This window comes from Pteropus vampyrus, unplaced genomic scaffold (genome assembly GCF_000151845.1).
Source record: "Pteropus vampyrus isolate Shadow unplaced genomic scaffold, Pvam_2.0 Scaffold1, whole genome shotgun sequence".
Taxonomy (NCBI): domain Eukaryota; kingdom Metazoa; phylum Chordata; class Mammalia; order Chiroptera; family Pteropodidae; genus Pteropus; species Pteropus vampyrus.
In genome coordinates this window covers 20,425,540-20,448,584 of record NW_011888782.1, presented here as the reverse complement: position 1 = coordinate 20,448,584, position 23,045 = coordinate 20,425,540, and the positions used below count along the sequence as shown (strand labels likewise).

At 46.3% G+C, this 23,045-nt stretch overlaps 1 protein-coding gene across 1 annotated transcript in view; it reads right to left on the bottom strand.

The window, feature by feature from the left end:
• The window catches only part of ITGA9 (integrin subunit alpha 9), a 281,374-nt gene that overhangs the window by 37,856 nt on the left and 220,473 nt on the right, over positions 1–23,045 (bottom strand). The window contains exons 19-23 of the mRNA XM_023525395.1: positions 22,195–22,281; positions 19,355–19,434; positions 13,909–13,998; positions 11,665–11,773; positions 7,230–7,337 (exon numbers count right to left, since the gene is read on the bottom strand). Coding sequence (XP_023381163.1) covers positions 7,230–7,337; positions 11,665–11,773; positions 13,909–13,998; positions 19,355–19,434; positions 22,195–22,281 — 474 coding nt within the window. The remainder of the gene's footprint in view (positions 1–7,229; positions 7,338–11,664; positions 11,774–13,908; positions 13,999–19,354; positions 19,435–22,194; positions 22,282–23,045) is intronic.

Sequence of the window (23,045 nt, the reverse complement as noted above, 5' to 3'; positions counted from 1 at the left end):
CCTATTGTGATTGTGAACTTTGTCTACAAATTTCTCCCTCTACCAACAAGTCAGCCCCTGTCACAATCTGCATTCCTGACAAGGAGGAGGCACTTCAGGTGGATCTTGGAGAATAAAGAGAACTTCTTGAGAATAGAGAGAGAAGGGGGAAGTAGTTCCAGGAAGAGGGAACAGCATATGCAAAAGCATGGATGTACAAATAGTAGACTTAAGTCTGGAGGGCCCAGGAGTTCAACATGGCTCATGCATTGGATGAATGTTGGTAGCAGGGGCCAGAAATAAGGCAGGAGAGGTGGGCCTGGACGGGGAGGAGGACCTGGTAGGCAAATCGTGGAGGGTGAGCAGCTACCCAGGAGGAGGATTGTTGTGTCTCAAATTAAGGAAACGCTTTTTCACCTGAGGCAGGTGGCATCATTGGTATATTTTTAACAGGCTAAGGCATAAATGGCCCTTTTCGACCAGAATCAGCCCCATTCCTTGACTGTACTCCAGCTGGTTGGATTCTGGGGATGGGAAAGGTCACCGAAGTGTCCCTGACTTGATGTACAAAGTACCCTGCCTTGAATGCAGTATATAGCCAATAAAGGGGAAATGGAAGATTAAATTAGCAGAGGAACAAACTCAATGACAACAGTGCTTTCCTTGAGCCAGGCTTGGAGTCACTCTTGGGTGAAGTTTGATCTGAAAACTGTTTATTGCATTGACTTGGATTAAAGGGGACACAGGTTCATTTTTGAGTAACATCTGTTTCATGTTAGTTGATGTTAATCACTGACTTTATGTTCTCTATGACATCCTGACGTGATCCATCCCCTGGCTTACCACCTGCTCCTCTGAATTCACATGCCCCTCGACTTTGAAAACCCAGAGAATATTCTGAACACCCACTTTGTTAATTCGATTATCTACTGCCTGCTCTTGGAACAAAGGTATCGGAAGACAATAGATTCTCTTTCTGTCATGGGGGGCTGGACATTTACCAAAGTGGCTTTGGTGACATTAACTTTAGGACTCCAAGGTTTGAAATAAAGGTAGTATTCATAAAATGATTGAGAACTGATGCCAACTGATAAATAAGGCCGACCTAAGATGTTAAAGACAAGAAAGGTAAACAGGAACAACATATTTTCTATTCAGCAAGATGTAAACTGTGATGAACAGCCTTACAGAGCCCTTTTATTGTGCCTTATGTTAAATCACATTTCTATGATTTACTATTGAGTGTTTCTTTATACTGCCCAAAGAACAGTAAAAGATGACAATATTTTAACCATAAATCCTAAGATAAATATTTTCATGTATCACCATTCATTTCAAGCCTTGTAATAATGCTGACCCAGCATAACCTAGAAGGGGTGGATCTATTTATTTACCCTAATTTTTTAATTTCAGTGGCACTATTTAATATAACAGTGGAGAAATAGTGATCATGATCTTGGGCAGGTCCAAATAATGGATATGCCTCTCTTTACGTTACTAATGTATTCAAAGGGTTGAAACACATTTTTTGTGGGTATGCATATCATTTAAAGGAAGGAGCTCTCAAAGGTGTCATTTGGTAGACCCTCTGAAGAGTTATGGATTCTTTTGCTTTGTGAAATGGGTCCCCCTATTTATCAGTTTAGAAAGTTCTTATTTTCTGATACATTTACTTGATATGTAGCTAGAGACTCAAATGTGTTCATACAAATAGACAAAAAGAGAAAACATTTTGATTTCCAAGGAAGAATAGCACTCTGATGATCACACAAGATAACATCAAGCTCTAGAGTTGGACAGTCCTTCCAACACTTGATCCTCAAATGAAGAGCCATGTTTTTGAATTGAAAAGTGTAAATGACAGCACATAACAGCAGCCTATAAGTAACAGCCCACTGCCAGACCTGCAGTCGGGGATGGAGCAGGAAGAGCAAGAAGTTTAAGAATGACCTAGTGTCATTTAATTTTCAGAAAGTGGAAGAGTAACTTTAAAAAGCCTGGAAAAGCCTTTTGTCTTTCTAAGTGAAAGTTATCTTCTGAATAAAACACTTGCTTTCCCCAACCCTCTTCCCCATCCCTCAAGTCCATCACCACTGTGAAAAGTTGTCCTAGAGCCGAAAGATCAGGATGTTACTGAGACCAAAACTGAAACAGAAAATAAAGGGACAAAAAACCAACTTTCCAGAGGACCGAGAGAGCACCATCCGCCGCACACGTGACTTCTGAGTCTGCCTTTATCTCATTAAACATCTAACTTCTTACGATAAAAGCTAACGACTTTTTCCCCCACCAGCTCTAGGGTCTGGCTAAAACGATGTGGTTCCCTCCCCACTCCCCTGCACCCTTTTCCTCTGGGTGAGACAGGCCAACATGCTGCAAAGTCAAGAGAGCAGTCCACCACCAGGCTGCCCCGTGAAACGGAATTCATCTACATTTGCTCAGAGAGAGAGAGACGCGTCTCCCAGGCGAGGCCCATTTCCCGAGCGTGGGGATGGCCTTTCACTGGAGTTAAAACGATACAGATAGGATGTAGTTTCAGAGAAGCAGTGACACAGAAGAATTTCCAGATGCGGTCGGATTCTCTTTAGTGAAAAAAAAAAAAGTGAGACAGAAATATGTTATCCGAGCACTTGACATGCATGCCAAAAATTTTACTTCCCCAGATAATGAAACATTTTAGAAGCAGAACGGTCTGTTGGTTTGGATAATAAATGAGTCAGTAGCCCTGCTATGGGACACCATGCAGTTCTTGGAATGGTACTGGTTTATTTAAATTCTGGTTCTAGCTCTTGGACCCATCTTATGGTAAAGGATGAAGTAGCCCACCTAATGTTTCACTGAGTTATCTCTGCATTTATAAGATGGGACACTTTATTATTACCCTTTTATCAAAAGGCAAATAATCATTTTCTGGACGCCATGTTTCATGTGTAACCATCTGTCTAACCTCTTACACTCCTTTCCTGAGAGTATATACGTCAGAGCAGTGAAAAGAGAAACCTAGATGACATTCATTAAGTCTAAAGTTTCAAAACTTTATGGGAGGCCTGAAATATGCTTTAGGTCATAAATTTAGATTATTAAGGAGAAGTGAGTGAAGTTGGCTCCCCGACAGCTAGGGAGATAATTGCTTCTCAGTGTCTAACAATGTTGACAAAGCTCTTTTGGGTCAGAAGAAACTTGGTGTGTCTATCAGAAGGGAGTTTTCCTGTTTTTGTGCTTCCGAAGCATTCACAATTAGTCCTCAGCAGGTTAAATGAGAACCATGTGTTCCTCAGCAATGACCGATGCGCTCTGTTTATCCTCAGTGAGATTTCCTGTTATCGACTTTGGTAACAACCCATCACCCCTGCAATGACAGGGCTCTGTGTCATGTTGCTTTTAAGGAATGAACAGCAACAAAAAAAGAACGAAGGAAAGTAAACTGTGTAATCACCGATATTTAAGGCCAGAAAACGCCAGGTACCCAACTAAGCAGGGACATTCCAGCTGGCCCACACACCACAAGGGAGTCTTAATGCTTCCAGATGTCACAGCGGCAGGAGCAGGGGGACCCTGGCTCCTCGATAAGGCCGGCGCCCTCAGTCAGCAGGGAGACAGCGCTGCTGGCTTGATTCATTGGCCCTGTCCACATGGGTTAAAGGGCAGCTCAGACCACACCGTGCACGGACAGCCCCGGCTGAAGCTCATCCCCACCTTCCACAGGGTGCGTGTTGAGTGTAAGCTGTCCCTCTGGCCAAACCTAAAACTGACCCAACAACCTGGGAAAATTGTGACTCTCATTTCAGAATTCAATCAGCCATCACCCCTCTTTTTAATTGTTTGACTTCTGTTGAGAAAAAAATTGAAGCCAGCCTGATTCTGACCCATTTCAGGAACTTGACTAGTCAGCTCACATTCAGATATGTGCAGAAAGAAAAATTTTTAAAAAGTGGTTTGAGGCCTTTGCTGAGATCAGCAGACTTTCCTGGGAGGGGAAGGGAGGGAGGGAGAGAGAGGAAAGAGGGAAAGAGACAGAGAGACAGAGAGACAGAGAGACAGAGAGACAGAGAATGAGAATGTTTTCACTGCTCTTAGAAGCCCTTATTTCTGAGAAGTGATTCAGCCCCTTATTTCGGCTTTACCTTTTTACTTATTCCCACATTGAAATTAAGGCAGCCTCTGATTCAGGTTAAGGGAAGCTGTCAAAAGAGCTCTACTTGGGGATTTTAATTCAACGCAAATTTCCTGAGTTCCTAGGACATATGAGGTGCTCATTACATGTGCTGCAGGGTGTCCATGTGTCAAACACACACCTATCTTAAGGCAGAAAGAAATACTTGTGATGGTGACACCACCAGAGTGAGAGTAGCCAATTCTTTCATTTACCTGCGCATATACTGTGGTCCAGGCACCAAATGCTGGGGACACACAGGAAACAAAGCGGCCATGACCTTTGCTCTCATGGTGTTTTTAATCTTGTGGAAGGCAATGAAACTTAGGAATTTCAGATAGTGGCCAGTGATAGGAAGAAAATAACACACAGGGATAGAGAGTTGATGGAGGTTTGCAACTTTAGCTAATGCGGTCAGGGAAGACCTCCTTGAAAAGGTGAACTTTGGGTTCGGACAGGCATTATGGGAAAGAGCCATCCATGCCAAGATCTAGGGGGAGAGTGTACTCAGCAGATGCAGGTGTAAAGACCCTGGGGCAGACTCTCTGGGAAGGCATCTGCGAGGTCTTGAGGGAAGAGAGGATTTGTGCATTGGGTCTTGCGTGGGCTTTCCACAGCCAGAAGGGAGGGAGAAGCCATCGGTAAGGTCAGGAGGCACGAAGGGAGGTTTAGCAGCCTTCATTCTCCAGAGCAGCTGGAAGACAAGGTCAAGGATGAGGCTGGCAGAGGATACTGGCCTGGAAAGGTGGGTGGGAGATCACGCAGGGTTTTGGACTTCATGGTTTTGGTCATTCTCCCTGTTGATCTTTTTACAGAGAAGCTCAGGGTGCCTCTGAGAGTTCCACAGAGAAATCATTAGGAGCAGAAGTCAGCAAGTTCTCGATAGGTAAACTGGATCCTCCTTCATTTACCTGTGCATATACTGTGGTCCAGGCACCAAACTGAGTAATAACAGTTTGTGATAAGGAGAGGTTGGATAAAGAGGCATATACATCTGGTGCTCAGTTTTGAATTTTTATTTATTTGGACAATATGGAGAGAGTGCAGAGAATGACCTAGGATGGGAAAAACAGAATGAAAGGAATTGTGATCTTTTAGGGAAGAGAAGTGGGAAGAATGACTAAGTAACAGCTCAACTTCTCCCTTCAGAGGGAGCTAGGCAACTGTTTTCCATTTTAGTTCAGAAAAGGTTGGGGAAATTAGAGCATGAAAAATTGAGGATAGTCATAAAAAATGGAATTCAAGGGATACCAGAATGGCTCAACAAAGAGAACTTGCTGGAAACACAGTTCTGTTTTACTATTCTATTTTCAGAATACTTAATTGTATTCTGTTCAAAGGCAGAGGGTTAGATCATGCAATCCTCAAATCCACCCCGAGGCTGGAATCCATTTCCTGCTGGAGAGGGGTTTCCTTTTTCCTCTTTCCCTCTCTCATCCCCTTATCGTATAAGCTGTATTATTATCAGTTCAGTTTACATGACATCGTTTAAGTTGCAAGATATCAAGAAAAAGATTGCACATCATTCAAGGACTTTGCATCCTAGGGAGGGTCCTTAAGCCTTGAATTCTTATTAGCAGGAACATCCCATCCAGGATGCGTGTGGATTTGGTATAGGGTGAGTCCTTGAATTTCAAATGAAAGAGGAGAAAAAAAGAACTTGAATGCACCTGGGGGGAGGGAGTAGCAGACGTTGCAAAACAAGTGAGTTGTTCAGTTTTGCTCTGGGTTATATGCTGGTTTGCTTTAGAGTGCCAGGCCTGGCTGGCGTACAGGTGAAGTCTTGGTCTCCAGCAAACTTGCTGCAGGGGAGACTTCTTGTTGCAATTACCTTCCGTGCATAACTAAGTAATAAGACTCAAGCTGTCTCTCATGTAAAATGTACTTTCACGAACAGCTGGCTTTAAAAGTCAGTGTTACTATCAACTGTTGCCAGCGAAGTAAGTGATTGGCTTTGAGGCGGAAAGCTCCCCCACAGTGAGTGCTGAAGAGCACGCACCCCCAGACTTCCGGATGTCTGAGCTGGACACCAGGCAGGGGCAGCATTGGGGGCAGCGTTTACAAGGAAAGAAACTGAGGAGGGCTAAAATCAAGGAGAGAGAATCAGAAAACACTGACCTGGCAAGCCTTCGTGCGTGAACAAGATCACGTCACAAACTCCCGAAACAGCTCTGGTCCCCCAGCCGAACGAAGGTCTCAGTGAGACCTGTCTGACTCCTCTACTTAGAACTACAGCCTTTCCCCCTCTCAGCCCCTTGCCTTCTCAATTTTTCTCCACAGCATTTATCATCATATAACATATGTTTTCCTTATTTATTTATTTGTCCCTTTCCACCAGAATTTACATGAGGGCTGGAAATTATTATGTTTTTGTCTGTTCTGCTCCCCACAGTAAGCCAGTGCTTGGCATATGGTGGGTTCAAAATATTTGTTGAATTCATCATAGACTGAATATACAGCTGTACATGAGTCGGGCTGAGATGTCTGAGATGGAGGGTGGAAGGAAGAAGACCCTGGGCTCCGGAGAAGTTGGGGGAGAGGAGCAAAGCCAGCGAGACAGGAGGAACCAAGGGAATGTGAAGTCCTGGAAGCCAAGGAGGCTTTTCAAGGAGGTGGGAGGGAACGATCATCTGCTAGCTATCAAGCTTTCCTTGAGTTAGGTCAAGTAGAATTGCATATTCTGCATATAAATTTGAGTTCCAACCTGCACTTACGTCTCATGAACCGATCCTTTATCCTCCAAGCATCAGTGGCCCTGAGAATCTTTATGAATACTGTGGATCTTCCCTTCAGAAAAGTTCATTTAGATACACGCAAGACTGTAGACGGTTGCCAGGGATCCTAGACCCAGTCAGGTCCATCCCAGAAGTCCGGTTCATAACCGACCCTCGCCTCTCCCGAAAGAGGTCTTCTTATGGCATTAACCAAACTATCTCAATGTAGAAATTCAGGTGTTGCAGGTATCCTAACTTCTCCAGATATGTTTCCAAAGGTTAGACTGCGTTAAGTTAACTTTCTGGGTTCTCGGGGTGGAACACAAACTGTAAAATAAGCTGGCTCAAGCCTGAAAGTAACAGTGAAACAAAGGAGAACTCACCGTCATCTCCTGGACGTGAAACATTTCTGCACCTCCAGATGACAGCCGATTGGGGAAAGAGATGCTGACGGATGACCCAGGAAGGGTGCTTGGTCCAGTGTTATAGACCTGTGGGTATGAGACACAAACGGCAAGTTTTAACAGAAATACAGATCTTCATTGCATGTCATGCAACAGGTACTCTAAAATTCTTAGAAGTGATACACAGAGACTCTAGGGTTTGGGATCTACTAGGTCATGACTTAAAGTGAAATAGCGAATGATGGGAGATTTCAATGAAATAGAAATCCTTCTAATATGCATTTTTAAACCCCAAACTTTCAAATTACCTTATTTCCTTTTAGGATTTTGTCTTTTTCCTGCTAAAAATTATATTTCTTTTTACATACCTAGAAATGCACGTGTAGAGACAGAAAATAGATTAGTGGTTGCCTAGGGGGGATGGGGAGTGAGGTAAGCAGAAGAATGCACCCCCCCGCCCCACCCAAAGATGCCTACGGCCCAGTTGGTACAACTTGTGAATATACTACCTTACGTGGCAAGGAGGGGGAATCAAGGTTGTTAATCAGCTGGCCCTAAAATAAAGGGTTATCTTGGATTACCCAGGTGGGTGCAATGTGATCACGAGAGTTCTTCCATAGGGAGGAGAGAGACAGACAGAATCAGGGAGATGTATTATGAGACTTAACTGGCCATCGCTGGCTTTGGAGATGAAGAGGGCCATGAGCCAAAGAATGCAGCATTCTCTAGAAGCTGGAAAAGGTAAGAAAACAGATTCTCCCCTAGAGCCTCCAGAAGGAATGCAGCCCTGCTGACACCCTGATTTTAGCCCAGTGAGACCCATTTTGGACTTCCATCCTCCAGAACTGTTAAGATAATAAATTTGTGTTGTTTGAAACCACTAAGTTTGTGATAACTTATTATAGCAGCAATAGGAAATTAATAAAGGGAGTGACTGCTAATGGGTATAGAGTTTCATTTTGGGGGTGGTGAAATGTTATAAAATTAGACTATGATAGTTGCAATTCTGTAAATAGACTAAAATCATTGACGTGTACCCTTTAACCTGGTGAGCTTTAAATGATATCTCAATAAAGATGTTATTTTTAAAAAGATGGGTAAGAACAAGAGAAAGGAAGGAAATGCTGCTTGGAGGCCTGGGGACTAGGGAGGGAATTCGGGGACCGAGGCATCTCTGAAGTTGAGGTCAGAAGGGCAGAGGCTGGAAACCTAAGCAGGTCTTCACACATGACAGAGCGTATCAGGATCTAGCTGCAGCCAGATCTTCCCTAAAAAACCAAGTCTTCATTTTTTATTTTTTATTTGCAATAGTTGATTCTGCTTCACAGAACAGACAAAAAATGACTGAGTGGATGAGAAGTCATTGCCAACTCTTGATTGAAAAAGAACAAAATCCATCAAAAACAACAATCCCAAGACACAAGAAGAGGAAGGACTATCCAACCACAATTGAAATAATTTGAAGTGAAACGTGAGAGCACCCAGTTGACAAGAAACCTACTGACATGTCTGGGAAATCCCAATTAAAGCATAAGTGGGGGGTGGGAGGGGTGGCTGGGAGGAAAGAAGAAAATGATTTTGATTTGCATTATTTCACCATCAGAGCCAGACAGATGGGAGAGCTTGTATTATCATACTTATTTACTTTTAGCAAATGTCTTAACATTTGATTCTCTGCAAATGTTCTTGTGCAACATCTGCATTATTTTTCATCATTTTTCAGGTGAGAGAAATGATCAACTTTTGATGCCAAAAAAAAAAAAAGCCTATCATTAGTTAACGAATTATTTTGTCTGTTAAGAAAAACTCTGATAAAATGTAAAAACCAGGCCCAAGACCAGTATTTCTGCCTTTCTGCCTTTCTCCCATTTGCATTTGCAGTAGTCTTTAAACAATTATGTAGCTTGTTGAATAATAGCTTTTAAAAGACACAGAAAGATCTCTTTATATAAAAAGTCTTGTGATAGTCTTCAGGAGTGATGTTGCCAGAATAAGGAAATGCAGAAGCATTTTATGCTTATTTCTGATCCCTATTCTCACCTCTTGGTCACTATCACCATTAACCTGGTTAGTGGCCTTCAGGCAGGATGGTCATAACAACAAGTATACCGGAAAATGAGCTGTCAGAGAATTCTCGAGGAAACAGTCAGCGCTGCTAACACAAGGGGTCTCCTTCTAATCAGCGACACACATCATCCATCCATCTTTCAGACCCAGCCACCTCTCTTAATCCTGATGGAATGTTGTGTTCTTCCTCAGGCAACTGATGATCACAAGGTCTCTCTAAGGGGCATGTTGGTCACTGGTTAAAGGGCCCTGATTCTTGAGCCTGTCTCTTATGTCAGGCCAGATGCGAAGAAAGTTCTTTGCCTGAATATCAAGCTTTAAGCTCCCTGTAAAAATGCCTTTGGAGAAACATGACTTGACCACGTACCCTCATATTTCTTTATTTTTTTTAGAGGGTGATAACATTTTTTCCTCTTTTGTATAACTGCTGTTCCCCTTGCCTTCTCTGTCAACATGCACGCCCTCTACATGGTGTGTGTTACGTGAGTCCTTCTAAATAATTTTCTTGACTGTATCTTTTATTGTATGACGCACAAAACAAAAACTATGAGTAGGTACGTAATTAAAATGATTCAAGTAAAATGAAATAACTCTATCTGGTCTTGACCAGATCTATCCAATTTTTCTATCCAATTACAAAAAGTGATGGAGAAAAATAACAAATTCCGAAAAGCATTTTAGTGACACAGAGGACCTGTCCTCTCAGGAATCACTCTGAGCTCTCAAAAGTAGGTCTAACCCATCTTTCTGGTTTGCCCCGTAAATCAAGGCATGGGGTGTGACAGCTGAGCTTAGCTGGCTGGGAGGTGTATTCCCTCTGAGCTGGGGACATGTGCTACTCATCATGGTTTCCAAAGTCTCTGGCCCGGGAGAACATTTTGGAGAGAAGAAGACCACCCCATTTGTGTTTGTGAGACCCCACACACATTTTCTGTCTCATTCTTTAGGCCCTTACCCTGTCATGATTTGTCATCCCCTCAGTCCACCCAGGAGTGGCCACAAGGAAAGAAAATAATAATTATTTGGCCACAGCCGTCAGTGCTAGACCAGGAACAGTCTTCTCCAAGGGGAAGGGTGGAGTGGAGGCAGGAGAGCTCTGGGAGACTTGGAGCGTAGGCTACGCCGCACCCCGGGTGAGACGGGCCTACCTCCTCCGCCTTCGCTCCATCCCCGGCTCGTGGCAGGGCATCTAGTCAATGCCTGACCAGCCCTGGCCTAGCCCCGTCCTCGCCTCTCCCAGCTCTGGGCTGTGTAGCATGTCGTCTCCCGCCTGGGTCTACATACTCTGTGTTTGCCAGTTAAGGAGAATGGACTGGAGGATGCTGGATGATGCTGAGGCAGCTCTAGCTTCACATTCAAAGAGTCTCACATCGAATAGTGCTGGCCTGAGAATCAGTACTTCAGAGCAGGGCTCCGCACACTACAGCCTGCAGGCCAAATCTGGCCTGCTACCTCTTTTCATACAGCCTGCGAGCTAAGAATGGTTTTATATTTTTCAATGGTGCAAAAAAAAAAAAAAAAAAAAAATCGAAAGAGTAACACGTCATGACATGTGAAAATGACATGAATTTCAACTTCCAGGGTGCATCGTGACGGCTTTGTGTCTGTGTTGCCTGTGGCTGCTCTCACACTTTGGCAGCGTAGCTGAATTGTTGCTACGGAGACGGTATGGCCCACTGAGCCTAAAATATTGACCCTCTCCCCTTTTCAGACAAAATTTGCCCACCCCTGGCTTAAGAGAAGGAACAGTGTCCTTCACGACGAGTGGCCCTGCTGGAAATGATGCTGGTGTGACGGGGAGAGCCAGCTCTTGCTCTGCGAAGGAGCAGCACGTTTCCTCCCATGTGCTCACACTGCTTTGCTCTTGGGAAACCCCACTTCTGAAAGGCTGTCTGTCTGCGGGGGGAGTGGGCTCCTGGCTGAGTCATCACAGAGAAGCGCAGGAGGAAGGAGACAAAACAAATCTCCAAGGCTGCCCTAGCCATCATGTGAAGACTGATGGAGAACTGAAAGGGATCCTTTGGGGCCACTGGGGCTGGGATGTTGGCCTGGGCTTCAGCATCCAGAGGCCTTCTTGGGGAAGGCTGATGTTCATCATGCAGCTCTCATTCTAAGTGCTGAAAAGCAGAGGGGTCTACGCAGCAGAGTACCAGAGAGGGGAGGGGTTGATTCTGTGTGCGGTTACAGAAAACGCATACATACACATCCACTATGCTCCAGCCAACCAGGCTGAGAAGAGTTTCTCCTGGAAATAGCCTGACCCTTTAGTTGCCTTTTAGTAGAAGACACATTCCATGGGCCCTTCTGTTGGCTCCCAGTGACAGAGATGGTCCCCAGGGGTGGGTACCTGAAGGGTGACGTTGAGGGGCTGGAAATGGCACTCCAGATCATCCAGCTGAATGAAGCTGGATGCGTCCACTGACTCGCCATACACAAAGGAGGTTGGAGACATGATTCTGAAAGAAGAAACCAGGAAATCTGTCACCCCAACCCTTGGTCAAGCAACGCATGGTCACTGCCATCCTGAGGACCCAAACATCTGTCTCTGTGGAATCTGGCTCCCTCCAGTATTTTCCACCAAAGGCTTCCCTTCTGGAATTGTTACTTTCTCTCCTGTAAATGGACACGGCCAGACTTATGCTTTCTAAACAGACATTTCCAGTAATGTCTTCTCACCTTAGGTCAAATCGATAAGCTGCATATACAAATATGAACTAGGATTACATTTCTAAACCAAAGAGAAAGACTCTGGTTTGATTTCGGTTTTTTAAAACAGGATTATAAAGTTATACATGTTCTGTTTTGTCATTTAAAAGCTGTTTTGTAGATTGAGGAAGATCATGGCAAGCTCTTAAATATAAATATAAGTGAATCATATATTTGGCATCTAAACTTCTGTGACAAATTCATTTAAAAAATTTATCAGACTACTAAAATGATTAGAAATTAAATATTAAAAATGGAGTCCATTCGATGATAGCATTTTTCTTCAGATTTCAAACAGTGGCTACAAAGAGGTGACTAAGAATTCAAGCTTGTTTTGTAGCATTATTTCAATGTTGCCTGTTATCAACAAACCCCAAGATGAGATAAAGCCCAGATTCACTTGAATTTCCAAATATTGGATTCTAGATGAGATTCTAGAAGCTGTTCACTCGCCTGAACACTAATAATGTAAGATTTTTGGTCCCAAGTCAGAATGGCAACCTTTTAGGAAATAAATTCATCTATTTTCAACTTAAGCGTATTCCTTCAGGAATGTAGTGAGTCCCAGTATCATCCAATAGCAAGATCTCGCTCCTTTCTGCTCGCACTGTTTCATGTTCCTGAAGAGATCAGAGGTGGACTCGTTTGTTTAACCAGTGGCTTCATCGGGGGGCTGTTAGCACCTCACAATGAGGCCTCCAAGGGCCTGATAACAGGCTCAAGTGAACCAGTGTTTTCTCCTTGGTCCCCAAGGACAGGGCTTGGTTCGGGGCACAGGCTCACTGTGCCTCTGATGAGAGAAATAAATAAACTATATGGTTAAAAATAAAGCCATGAACAGAGGCAAATCTATGCTAATTTGCAAATATAATCCACCGATGCTTCACGTCTGAAGAACGTGATGAAAAAGGCCACAGACGCTGGACCGCCCATTCCCGGGCACCCAGCAGAGCTTAAGCCATCACAGCGATGGCTCCTTCTGTGATGAATTAACATTTCTACTTCTAGCCAAGGCTGGGACCAAGAGCACTTGAAAATTGAAAAATGAGAAACTTTGAACCTCCAGAAAGTTGAGCTTGCATATAGGGCAAGGGTTCACTGGGTTGTCATTTGATCTGAACTAACTGTACAAGTCTTTTTTTCCTACTATCAAAGAGGTATGCGCTCTGTTTTCTGAAGCCGGAAGCAGGAACCGAGTTCTCATTTTTCCAGGCCTGGGCTTTGGCTGAAAACTGACCCAGGTTGTTTTGGGACTCACAGCTCTGCTTTCCAACAATGCCAGTAGCTCTGGGTGGCCTGGACTTCACCCGAGCAGATGGTATGCCCATCCCAACCGTCCTGTGCCCTTTCCAGACTACCACGGGCATCAGGCAGAGCTGCCGCAGAAGAGGTTAACGGAGACACACAAAACCAGTGCTGCCTCCGAAGCAAATTCGAAAGGCACACCTCCCTTCCAGCCAGGACACTGGGACATATCTGGCTGTAACCTCTGGCCCAGCAGCCTGGGGCTGAGATTTTAATCCCAGGAATCATACTGCCTGTTACCATATGGCACTCTGGAAGAGTAGGCCCTGAGAATAAATATACGCATATAAAGATGTACAGAAGGTTCAAAGAAATTATGGGGCTTAAACTTGTCGTCAAACTTCTTGTGTTACCCAGCAGGTGGGTGGGTGGTGGGGAAAGAGGAAAAAATGAGGAGGGAGGAGGGAGGAGGGCATGAGTCACTGTACTCAAAGCGTCCTCCTGCCTTTCGGAGCTGGGAAGAAATGGAAGTGGCAGGGCCGCTGACTCCTGGCTACGCTTGCTTGCGAACACAGGAAAGGCACGGCGTTCCACTGCAGGCCACCCTTGTGTTCCCGCAGCCCGGGACTGGGCTACTCACCCAGTGACGGAGGTGTCCACTTCATGCATGAGCGGCACCGTCAGCGTGAGGGTGTTGTCATGCAGAGATTCTGAGCGCTCCACGTTGCCGCTGCGGGGAAGAGTAAGGGAAGGCTGGTGAGCGCTAGCTCTGCGGCGGCAGACCCGGCAGACCTCTGTCTGTGTTCTGTATTAGAGCACTGCCTTCTCCGAGGGCTGACTCTGCGCCCTGTGCGGAGTCGCAGTGGACACTCTACTGCCTCAGCTGTGTTTCCCTTACAAAGATGTGAGTGGTGCAAATAGTGTCCTGGGGAGCTGATCGCAGGACACACCAATCGGGAGTGGAGAAGGGAGATGGAAGGGGAGGAAGACAAGAACGTCACGGGATCCAGGAGGTGAGTGCTGTAGGCGACTGGCCTCCGTCTGGCTGGGGAACTATGGGAGGCTGTGAAGAACACACACTTCAGTCCTCCCGGCTGAGGGCATGGGAGCTGGGCCCTTATTCACTGACTCCTGAGACCTGCTGCTGCTGCTGGGGGAGGCCAAGTGGGAGGCATTAAGTCCCTGGCATCTGCCTTGGTCTCTGGCCAGACAAAGCCTCAGGCAGAGTGGCAGGTGCTGGGAGCTGTGCAGTGGTGAGTGGGAAAGGTGAATGCTGAGGGGTGTAGATGGGCACCCGCAGTGTGTGTTGCTTCTGTAAGTGCTTGTTTCATGAATAATGAACAAAGAAGGTTAGGACACTACAGCTAGGAAGGGGGCTGCTGAACTTTCGTGCTATTTCCCACCTAGAGGCATCACCCATCTTCCATGGACGGCCAAGCCCAGGACAGAGGCCCTGGCCAACTCTGCCACTATAAATGTCATGGGAGCTCCTCCTAAGGATGTCTGGCTGCAGTATGTCCCCATGCAGACTTCCCCCATGGGTTGAGAAAGCACAGGGTGGCGATTCTTGTGAGGTCACTCTGGAAAGGCAAATGCAGGGGAGCTGAAGCTCTTGAGTGGCTGCTATGTGCCAGGCACATTTCACAGCATGACCTCCCTGGGTTCTCAGAGTGACCTCAGAAAGGATGGATTGCCCGCCTCTGACGGGTAAGGAACAGCTCAGGTAGATTAGGTAACCTGGCCCAAGGACCAATGGCAAGCCAGGTCAGTCTGCCTCCCAAAGCAGGGCTTTTCCACTGTGATTCCTTCTGATACCGGGTTTGAGAGGCTTGGGGAGGGATGGGAAAGAAAAGGAGAAGAGAGAGAGGGAGGAAGAGGAGGAATGCAAAGACCTAGCTTCCCTTTACTATTAATTAAACTTCGAATGTGAACTGTGATTATTATTCCAGGGAAAGAACTGCCTGGGGAAAAGGCATGGCCGTTGGGTGTGTGCTGCTGAACCCACCATTTCCAGGTGGTTCTACCACATGGCGTGAATGTGGGATCTGGGTGAAACAGAAGACCCCCAGACCCGCTGAGGTGTGGGCACAGCTCTTCCGGGCCACTCCCCACCACACGCTGTTCCCTGAACTGCGCGGGGTTCCTACCGGCTCCCTGCCTGCCCTGCCCCCACCGCCTTCCTCTCCCACCCTGAGAGTGCTGAACACAACAATACTTAAATAGCGCTCAGCTCACATCCCCTCTCCTTCTCTCTCCTATTGTTCTGAAACAATGGTGCTCTGCGCCTCTGACCCCCTGACTCCTCATCTGTCTTCCGCATACGGGGTGGGGCGACATCCATCACTCAAAGGACAACCACAGTTGCAGAAGCAGCAGAATCAGGTGCCCGCCCGGCCTAACTTCCTTGCCCTTCCTTTCCTAGGGGGCAACAGAAATCAGAGAACGGCAGAAATCAGAAATGGGACGGCAACGCCTGGGCCCGCTCCCGCCCCCTACTCAGCATCCTGCCAGGTCTGCATTATCGGTTCCTGATGGAAGCGCCACCCTCTGGCCCTGCCATTTGTCCAGCCACCTGTGGCCACTGGCAGCTCAGGCCTGACAGTCTCATCTGTCATCGGGTGACGGTTCCAGACTGAGCCAAGTTGAAAAGTTGAGATAAAGAGGCCAAACATCAAAAGGCTTCCAGTCGTCCTGCGAGCGTGTGACTTGGGACGCCTTCCCGAGGTCAGCAGAGCGGGGCTGCTGAGAGGGGGGCTCTTGAGAAACTGTTTAGTCTCAGTTTTATGTCCTCCTAGGTCCACAAGTGGGCAAGAGATCTTCAAAGGGTGGTGATGGGAAGAAAGGCGGGATTGATAGTCTAACTTTGCTGTCAAGATAAGGAGCTCTTAGGGTCTTTCCGTCACAGCAGGGAGTCAAGTGCTGTGGGTGCCCAGAGTAAGACCAGATTTCCACCAAAGCCTGGAAAGAAACGAGTGCCTGAAATACTCTGCTGTGTATTTAACAGAGAGCACGGCTTCCTTAACATCTAAATTCGAAGAACTAGATCTGATATTTAACCAGTCGAGCTACCGGTACTAGGCGTCCCGTGATGCCATGTGGTGATAGTAGGGTATAGAAGGGGATGTTCCTGAATTTAGTAAGTTATCAACATTTTCTTATGTGCCCAGCACGGCATCTGGTAAATAGTAGGAGCTTAATATGTTTGCTGAGTGAAAAATGTGCCCAGTATAGAGTAAAGGACTAGGTAGTTCTCGGCCTTGGCTGCTCATTGGAGTCACTTGATGAAACTTTTAAAACCCCAAAGCCCAGATCTCGCCCCAGACCAGTTAGATCAGAATCTCTGCCATGGGCTGAACCAGGCATCGGAAGATGCTCCCAAGGTGATTCCAGTGGCCAGAGCACCACTGGTCTGTGGGCATGTGATGTTAACAGATGAGGTTTTCCCCTCCGTGTGTGGGCCAACCCTCCTTTTACACTTCTGACTAGGGTTGGGAGGCAGGTACTTTGGACAAGGGAAATCTCTTCCATACATGTTTCCTGCTCAAATATTCCTTCCTAGGAATATTGGGTACCCCAGGTGTTGAGGGACCAAGAGGGTGCATTGATGGATCTGCCCAATATTGGTGAGTTTTCTGTGGATCCAAGAAACAGCAGGAGAATGAGAATTTCCAGGTTTTAGTGGGCCTCTGCCTCCCTTGATTAAATCTGACAATCTCATTCTCTGTGGGCAAGCTGCTGCAATGTGTTACTTCCCTCTTCGGAAACTTTCAGTGGCTCTCCATTGCCTTCGGAAAGGAGCTTGGACTTCCTGAGGCTGCACGAGCCCTCCAGCGCCCAGCCCCATCTCCTCTTTTAGCTCTACCTCTCACTGCCTTTGACGTTCCCCACCCTTCCTCAGAGACGGCTGGCTCACGAAGCCCCGATTTGCTCCAATGCCCACCACCCGCACAGGTGTAACTAACAGAGCAGGTCGTCCCATGCACGTTCTTACTGCTGTGCCTATGTTTCTTTGGCCTGAAAACAGACTCCTTTGTTTAAATGCCACCTCCCCAGCGAAGCCCTTCTGGACTGTAGCAATGGAAACCGAGTCGACCCTCTCTATGCTTTGCGTGTGTCTCTATTATATCGCAGCCACCTTATACATGAATGTGAATTATGCGATCTTGTAAACAGCGTGAATTAAAGAGAACCAAGTCTTGAATGATTGATTTCAAAACCAAGTCTCGCATGATTGCAAGCCCAGGCGGTCGTAACCTGTGTTGAGTGCTATCCCCCTGTGACAGTGGGAATCGTGCACTGAAAGGTTCTGTGGGAATCTGGGGATTACTGGGCTCTGTGTTAACATTCACTGTCATCATTAGTTACATCTCCTTTGTGCATCCCGCGGCGATGTATAGAATACACTTACTGCTCATGTCCATTAACTCTGACTAGTGCTGAACGAAAGGCCAGCACGTCATCAGTTTTGGAGTGGAAGTTGGATCCGATAACGCGTGGTAAAGAAGGTCAAACAACTTCTGTGTCTTATTTTTAGGACAGAGGACATTCTCCAAAATAGTAGAGATAATAGACGTCAGCATTAAAAGCAAAAACTTGCTATGGTGGTTGTGGATCCAGGGGCTCTGAAAATGTATGCCTCCACCTTCAAAGTCACTCCTAAGGGAAAATGAATCTCAATACGGTGAGTTTAAAATAATGTTGGGGCTGAGGAAGGCCTCGAATAAAAACACAAGAAAAGAGTAGTGGGGGATGAAAATAAAGCTTCCCTACGTCTGCGTCCGTGAGCGCTGCTGCTGTCCACTGCTGTGTTATGCTTGCTGTGGCCTGACCTGGGGTTCCCAAACACCCAGCAACTACAGATGGGAACTGGGGCCCCCGGGACAAAGCCGTTAGTGAGAGGCTGGACTGTGGAGGCATTGAAAGATTCAGGACTTGTGAAGAATCTTAGTCTAAACTCTGAGTAATTTGTGTTTTTGTGAAAATTCAAGAATCACTCAGGGGCTGAGGATTACAGGATGCTAAGAAACAAACTTCGGTTGAGGCATAATCAATGCCAAGATTCAGAAGAAAGCACTACGCCAGGATTTACTGCGTCTGATGGCAAACATCCAAGGTACAATGTCAAGGATATAACAGAGTTGAGAAAGGAGGATTTCTGAAGACAGTTTTTGTGGAAAGCTGTTTGTGGAAGGGAGAAGGTGTCTGCATTTTAAATCACGCTTCAGGGGACCTTGATTGAACAGTCTGATTACTGCCCAGGAGATTAACAGCAAGGGGCTGCTCGGCTTCCCCTCTGATGCCAGAGGAAAGAGGGGTGACTGCCCGAAAGTCACCTGCACTTCCAGTGACTGTCTGGGCAAAGATCTATATTGAGTGGGATCTACATGGGAGATCCAGGGTGGGGTCACTTTTGACCTTGTCCCGGAGGGCACAGTCTCAGCAGCAGAATCTGAAGGTCACCTCTGACTGCCTAGAGGCTGAGGTTGGAAAAGGTTTTTCCTTTTCCAAAAAGAGTCAGCTTTGAATACCTCCACGGCCCAGTGAGTGCTCAACAGTACCTGCTAAGTCAGACCTTTTCTGTTTCCCAAGCCCTGCCAGAGAATGAAGGGCTCAGAAACTGCTCTCAGGAAAAGGCGGGGACCGTGGAAGCACAGTGGGAAGAAAGCAAGATCATTCCAGACGGAGGAAGGCTTTTCCCCGCCGCAGCCTTGCCCCGGCCAAGTGTGGAAGCCTTAACTTTAAATCAAGTTTTGATGATTTCATGGGACAGGACACTTTACGGATTTGTGAACTTGCTTTGACACTTGCAGTGACTGTAAGACTTTGCATTGCCCAAGAGTGACCCAAGAATGCACAGGATTGTCCTAGCTGTCCTCCAAGGACAGGGAGAGACTGGGTGGCTGTGCAAGCTGACCTGGACAAGCACCATCCCTAGGAGATCTGATTTTACCCAGTGATTTATCACTGAATAACCATCGCCTCCTCCTCAGCATCCTGAGCAGCATCAAAGCCTGACCAGGGCATGTCCTTTCTGGTCCCATCAGTATTTGATCTTTGAAAAAAAAAAATGTTTAAATCTCCTTTACCTCTGAGCAGTAACGATGAAGCTAAGAACTTCCTCTTCCCCTGACAGGTGGCTTGTATCAAAGATGACGCTGAATTCATACTAGAAAAAGAAAAGGCCATGTGTCATCAGCAGGCATGCCAAATTAAACCCTGTTAGCTACAATCTTCTGCAGTTCATGACTTCTGGAAACTCATTTGCATGACAAGCTTTATTTTTTATGTATATCCTTCTGTTTGTCAGGCCAGAGACTCAACTTTAAGATAAAACCAGGCTGGGACCACACGCTGGCGAGAGGCACCACTAACCTTTTCAGCAACTGAGGGCCTCTTCAGGGAGCGATATGTTTGTCTCTTAAACTGGGACTTTCTACATTTCACTCACACGCCATGCTCGATTTTTTGCCACATCTGCATAACATATCACCTGTGATATTTACTTCATGTTTTTATTGCCTCTCTTTGTTTAAAGACTATTTTAAAAGGAAAATTTACATTCCTATCTCAGGTGGGACTGCAGGATCACTTGCCATAAAGAGAAGGTAGTCACAGAAAGAAGTACAATGAAAACAAAGCCACGTTGAACTGTGTTGCTTGCTGCAGGCTCCGAGCCTGAGGTCTACTCTATTTTGGTAAAAGGGAGATCGATAAGTGACAGGGCAGCGTTAAAGCTACGCGAGCCCGATGGGAGACCTTCTCCTGCACGTGGTGACGATGGGAAGAGTGCTGAAAAGGTCATAATTTGTCCACTGTCAGAGGCAATGCTGTCTAGTGCTGTGTCCACACACCACCTAGAACTGTTTCAGGTACCCAAGTGATGGGCGTCCTGCGATCTGGGGACATTGCCCTGAGCAAATGGTTTTAACCATATCAGGCATGTGTGGAAATGTGGGTGAAACCCTGGGGTGGGGAGTTACAGAACCAGGTCCTACCACCAACTGACCATGTAATCTTTGCAAAGACACTTCATCTCTTCTCATTTCAATAAAAAGAGGGTGGACAAAATGATTCTTAAACTCCATCAAGCTCCGAGAGTCTATAACTTACTTAATATCTAGATACTTGGGTTCTTTTATGACATATTCTAGCCCACGGACTAACTTTGCAACAGTGGATTCTACTGAACTGAATGCTACCTGATAGTAATGAAAACTGGGCCATTGCATTGGACCATCATCTATAGTGGCCACTGGACATCCCTTTCCAGACAAAGATTTCTGTTGCAGTGGGACTTGTCAGCAAGTGACAAGTGGGGGTGGGGTATGGAGACAGGACAGGAAGCAGAGCTGGAAGATGCAAAGAAAGGGAAAGTCAAGCGACTTGTCCCAGCGGAGACTCAGAACTGGCAGAAGATCTGAATTAAACACACTAAAGATCAAGGTGAGGTGAAAAACAAAAGATTTGGGTGAGGAGACAAAATCAGCAATGGAGGCCTGGGAGAACAGAAGGTCAGGAACGAGGCGGGCTGGTCATGAGAGAGAAACACATGGCCACCAAGAGGAAGCCCACGGTATAGTCACCGGGCTCAGCAGGTGCTCTGTAGCCTGATGACCCACAGGGTCTGAGGGCCAGGGGAGGGCAAGTGGGGCTGCAGACAGAGATAGTGGCCCCCAGCGCCTCTGCCTCCAGGTTTAGTCTTGCTGCAGGTCTTAGCCTCTGCATGTGGAAGGAAGGCAGTGGCATTAGCAGAAGGTAGAGGCAAAAAATTCAACATTCTAACATTCACACTTATATCGGTTCTGTGGCTGCTTTGAGAGTTAAATGAAATTTTGACAAAATGTAATGCCCCAGATTTCGCCATTGCTTTGTTTTCATCATACCCATTGTTATGACTACCTCCTCGTTATGGCTAGGGATTCTGGATCCATTCGTGACAGTGCAGTCGATTTTCCTTTTAAAATAATCTTTAGATTAAAACTAGCAAGACGGACCTTAGGTTTGATTTGAGATGTAGGCTGAATTTTACAATGAAATGAGAATTGTTAAAATTTTTCAGTTACATCTACTTTCTGTTGCTCAATAGATTTCACTTAAATTTGCACGTGGAGGAGACACGTACGTTTCCACAGGCAGTGATGTCCCAGGTTCAAGGTCTTCCCCCTCCTCTCTCACCCCACCCGGAGTCTAATAGGATTCGCCCTGTATTCTGCCAGCTACTTGTAATCCCTTTTCTAAAGGCGGCCACCTCTATGGGTTTCCCTTCTGGGATGAATGTGGGCAGATGAGAAACAGAGCCGGAAAAAGGCTCAGGAATCATGGAGGTCAGAGCCACAGTAGTTTGGAGCAGGTACATTTCAACGAGGCGACGGCTTCAAGTGATTTGCTAAGAAATATTTGAGCAAAGCTTCTTTCTCACCAGAACATCATCACAGTTGGTTCACAAAACAGTTCCTATGTACTAGGACCAAAAAAGTCTTAGAGATTAAAATAATCTGATCCTATGACATAGGCAGGAGAGAAGGATGAAGCTTTCATTCATTTTAGGGGAAAAAAAAAGGTAGACTAAAAATTATGAACTTTCCTTTAAATTACAGCAGGGGAAATAGCTTCTATTTCCAAAGGCAGACCTGGTCTTTTAGATTCTAGTTTTGCCTCCAACAATCACATTTTCTACTTATCTTTGCGCATACAGAATGCTCCATGAACGCCTCACTGTGCTGTGCATATTACCTGCTCGCCAATGCGATAAGGCCACGGTGCGTCTCTCACACTTGGGGCATGTTGTTCGGATGAAAGAGAAAGACCACGTGACCATGGCCCGTTGGAGCATGAGGAAACCTCAGGGTGAGGCAGCTGTCGGAGTCAGAGGCTGGTGGGAAGGGCTGGGGGCTGCTGCCAGGGAGTCTCCCACTCTGCCCCTTACCTTTGACTTTGACCTCATGAAAGGAAATCCCACACTGCATTTGAGGAAGTCTGATTCCAGCAGTTCACAGGAAATGCCCATTTCCTCCTGAAAGAGAAAAAACACCAACAGATAGGCTGGCTGCATCAAGACAGACGTATAGAAGTGACCTCAGGCAGACAAACTGAGACTTCAGCAGACACGATCCTTTTTGGGGGCAGTTCTCAGACGACAGCCCCTGTTGGCTGCGGTGGGATGAGGAGCTTCTGACCACGGCGAGTCCCAGTCCTCCTGGTCACCCACCCTTCCTGTGGGTTCCTCTGGGAAGACAAGAGCAGAAGACAAACCCACTCTTCATTCTTAACTAATACGTTGGCTCTGAAACCCCGAAGCTCTCCTGGTGAACTGGGCCAGGTCACATGTGAGCTGGACGCCTCCTGAAGTTTAAATTAAAAGCAATCAAAGGGTCTTTCTGGCCTCTTTCTCCTAAACCCATACCCTAATCCTGTCTTTCAAAATCTTGCTAGTTTAGTAAAGTCAAACTCAAAGAAAATCACACCAAGGAAAATGCAGGGATTCTTCCTACAGCCAGACGCGATGAGGGCTGAGCTGCTCCCCTCCGAGCCCCCTCCCAGGGTGGGTGCAAGTGCATGCAAGGAGAGGTTTCCCTGTGTGGCTGGCCTGGGATGGACTGCACACTTAGCAGCATGCAAGAACTGGGAGCTGCCATCTTTCCACCTAGATCACCAAGGTCAAAGGAAAGCCGGGAGGCTCTTTAAAACCCACAGGGCCTCTCCAAGTCACTGAAGCAAATCAAGATGTTCAAAGGAAGACAGTATGCTTGCAGATTTTGGAGAAGGAGAGAACACAGA